The following is a 3,122-nucleotide window of genomic DNA, read 5'->3' as shown; positions in this document are numbered from 1 at the left end:
GCAGCTAGTCTAAACTATTTAAACTCAAGTTAGTGACCGTATGCCTATCATATTCAAATAAATCAATTCAAGTGAACATTATTTGAGGTTAAAGAGGGTATTATAATCTCCTCCACTTAATAACATGGCTTAATAACATCCTTTCTTACTTAGCCCTCACCCTGCACATAACTACATTTGCTTCATGACAACGGTTTACTTATCGATGTAGTAAGACTATCCCCAACGAGGGGGAGAGTGTAATGCCTGATGACGGAGCTAAATCCATACACATGAGAGAATTCCTCGGATCCAATGACAAGTGCATTATATGTATAATACATACTGCTGCTTTCTCCTGAAATATGTAGAAAGGTCATTTGCAACAAAACATTAATTTTTGCCTCAGAAAATGTTCAGCACCACAAACTTCCTGCCAGAGTGAATCTGCAGGCACTACCGTGGATCGATCACCGTGATAGTAACCTCGTTCACAGAATGCGTTCGCGTTGAATCAGACTTGGTAGCCGATGACTTGAGTCCGTCCGTCCTCAACCTTGCGAACGACGGGGGTTCATTTGGCAGCGGGAGAGGCATCTGCTCACTCTTCAACATCAGCAGCACCGACGACATGGTGGGTCTGTCGTCTGGGCTCTCCTGCACGCACAGCAACCCAACCTGGAAACACCGGCGTGCTTCGTTCGTAGGGTAACAGTCTCCGAGCGACGGATCCACGAACTCGGAGGCTCTGTCCTTCTCCCACAGCTCCCATGCCTGCCACCCACACATTGAATTTTCAAGCGTCTGTGAAAAGTACCAAGTGATGGAAGAGAAAGAAGCAATGGTGAAGCAGAGATCACGCATACATGTCTGAGAAGGGTTTGGCCGCGTTGCAGAACGTGCGATGCCCCGTTTCTTTGCCCATTCAGGATCTCCAGCAGGAGAACACCATAGCTGAAGACGTCAGACTTGAACGAGAAGGTGCCTTCCATTGCGTACTCCGGAGCCATGTAACCACTGTTAATTCCAAAGCTAAGAACGTTAGCAGACTGAGGTCGCAGCTGGTCTGTGGAGGAAGACAAGTCTCGATTCACTCACTAGGTTCCCACGACTCTGCCAGTGTTGACTTCGTAGTCTTCCTCCTCGAAGATCTTCGCCATGCCGAAGTCTGAGATCTTGGGATTCATTTTGTTGTCCAACAAAACGTTGCTGGCTTTCAGGTCCCTGTGGATGACCTTGAGTAAGGAGTCCTCGTGGAGGTAGAGCAGGCCCCTCGCCACTCCTACGATTATGAGAAATCGCCTTCGCCAATCCAACTGAGGCCGCCGGTTTGGATCTAGAGAAGCCAAAAGCTCCATAGGTTAAGACCATGTGGTTTTTTGTTCCGAAATCCATGGCTGATTTGAAGAACTAATTATTTCACTAACCAAATAGAAAGGCATCAAGACTTCTATTAGGAAGGTATTCATAGATGAGTAGCTTCTCATCCCTCGACACACAGCACCCCAACAATCTCACAAGATTCCTGTGCTGAAGCTTAGCAATTAGCTCCACCTCATTCTTGAACTCTGCATTGCCTTGCCTGGATTTCGTCGACAGCCTCTTAACAGCGACTTCCTGTCCACCGAAGAGCACTCCCTGGAAGACAGATTGTTGAGGGCGCAAACAGTGATAGATTGTTGAGGGCGCAAACAGTCATCAAGACACTCGTCTGTTCACATCGATTAACACATACACTGAAAGAAGATGTTCAGGTACGTACTCTGTAAACCGGGCCAAATCCGCCTTCTCCCAGTTTATTGTCCTTGGAGAAGTTATTTGTTGCTGCTTGTATTGTGGATAGATCCATGACAGACAAGTCGGAGCTCGATATGTGCCGTAGATTCTCCACCTGAGCTCGTCTCACAGCTGATATGCATTCAAACGGAGCATTAGCCAACAGCCAACATGACGAATTCCATACATCTGTAACATTAAGATTACTGTATGGTGTCGACTACCGTTGCGTCTCCTCCACCTCCAGCAGTATATGCAGTATAATAAAGTGCCAAATATAACGACTACGAGAATTGACACCATAATCTGCATCGCAGACGAACCCGATTTCTTTTGCCCCTCTGCCGTTCCAAGTCATATCAAATTCGTATCAGATCTAGCCATAAATCTTCTCAATGGAAATCAAAAATGAAGAAGAAAACAAACTGTTGATGCCCAAATCTTGGAAGTGGAGAATCAAAAGAAGTGCCTGTGTGATCGAGCAAACAAACCTCCATCGGTGGCGCTTGCTTGTTGAGGGGAATCCATCAAGCGACGATTGGCAACTTCAACAACTCTCGCCACCATCTCAGCTTCTGCATCGAGGTTGGCCAAGTCGAACCAATGATATCAGAAACATAGAACGAGTTCCGGTAGGAGTAGCATAATCATCAGTGGTTCGTCCAGCTAACAACACCATGGTTTCGAGGTGGAGCGGTTCTAAAGTATGAACACGGGAGGTGTCACAGTCTTCCTACCGTCATCATCGTGACACGGGAGGGACCAGATCTGAGAGGCTGGGGCCGCATACTTTTATCAAAAGCCTCACATTTAAGATAAGGAAAGAGCCCGAAGACTAGTCTGAAAGGAGGAAATCAAGGCCCGAGAGTCCTCGTGAGAGCAAATTATGAGCGTCATACCGTTCTTTACAAGCACCCTATTGTTTGATCCATTTCTCCAGTGCCGTGGAAACATCCGATAGAAGAGGGTGGCTGCTATGACAATTCTTCTCACCTTTTGTTAGTGGAAGTACGTACGAGCCCGGCCAGTGGCACAAAGTGGTGACGGTGGGTGACTCCTTTGACAAAGAGGTTGATGTGTTCCTACCAATTGAGCGATGGAGGACAACTTCTCTCGGCCCAAGTGGAATGAGTGCATTTGATGGCCTGCCAGAATTGATGCCTCGAGGCTCGTCTTTGCTGCCGAAGCAACATGGATCTGCAAAGCAAGCCAAGACTTAAAAGAGGGTCATAGCAGGTGGATTAACTAAAAAGTCCAATGGTTGTTGGCCCACAACCTTGACTTTGCGCAAAGGACAATCTGAAGAAGGTGTAATCCCAACATCTCCTTTGTCACGCGTAGATTACGGGAGCAAAAACAATTGCAGG

General features: G+C 47.0%; 1 protein-coding gene across 1 annotated transcript; it reads right to left on the bottom strand.

Moving 5' to 3' along the window:
* Positions 1-273: 273 nt before the first annotated feature.
* On the bottom strand, positions 274-2,794 carry LOC135645110 (cysteine-rich receptor-like protein kinase 44). The gene is made up of 7 exons (XM_065163190.1): positions 2,247-2,794; positions 1,980-2,096; positions 1,742-1,887; positions 1,407-1,617; positions 1,078-1,315; positions 846-996; positions 274-753 (listed from the first exon to the last, which is right to left on the bottom strand). Exons 1-7 carry the CDS (start codon positions 2,320-2,322, stop codon positions 436-438), a joined length of 1,257 nt encoding a protein of 418 aa, XP_065019262.1. The 5' UTR covers positions 2,323-2,794; the 3' UTR covers positions 274-435.
* Positions 2,795-3,122: the final 328 nt, after the last annotated feature.

This window comes from Musa acuminata, chromosome BXJ3-8 (genome assembly GCF_036884655.1).
Source record: "Musa acuminata AAA Group cultivar baxijiao chromosome BXJ3-8, Cavendish_Baxijiao_AAA, whole genome shotgun sequence".
Taxonomy (NCBI): domain Eukaryota; kingdom Viridiplantae; phylum Streptophyta; class Magnoliopsida; order Zingiberales; family Musaceae; genus Musa; species Musa acuminata.
Note: the sequence above shows the minus strand (reverse complement) of the source record. Positions and strands in the feature narration are given on the sequence as shown.

Coding starts and splice junctions, on each gene's coding strand:
- LOC135645110 (XM_065163190.1), bottom strand. CDS start 2,322: ATGGTGGCGAGAGTTGTTGAAGTTGCCAATCGTCGCTTGATGGATTCC. Junction 2,097..2,246: donor AGCAAGCGCCACCGATGGAG/GTTTGTTTGCTC, acceptor TTGGAACGGCAG/AGGGGCAAAAGAAATCGGGT. Junction 754..845: donor GCCAAACCCTTCTCAGACAT/GTATGCGTGATC, acceptor TGTGGGTGGCAG/GCATGGGAGCTGTGGGAGAA.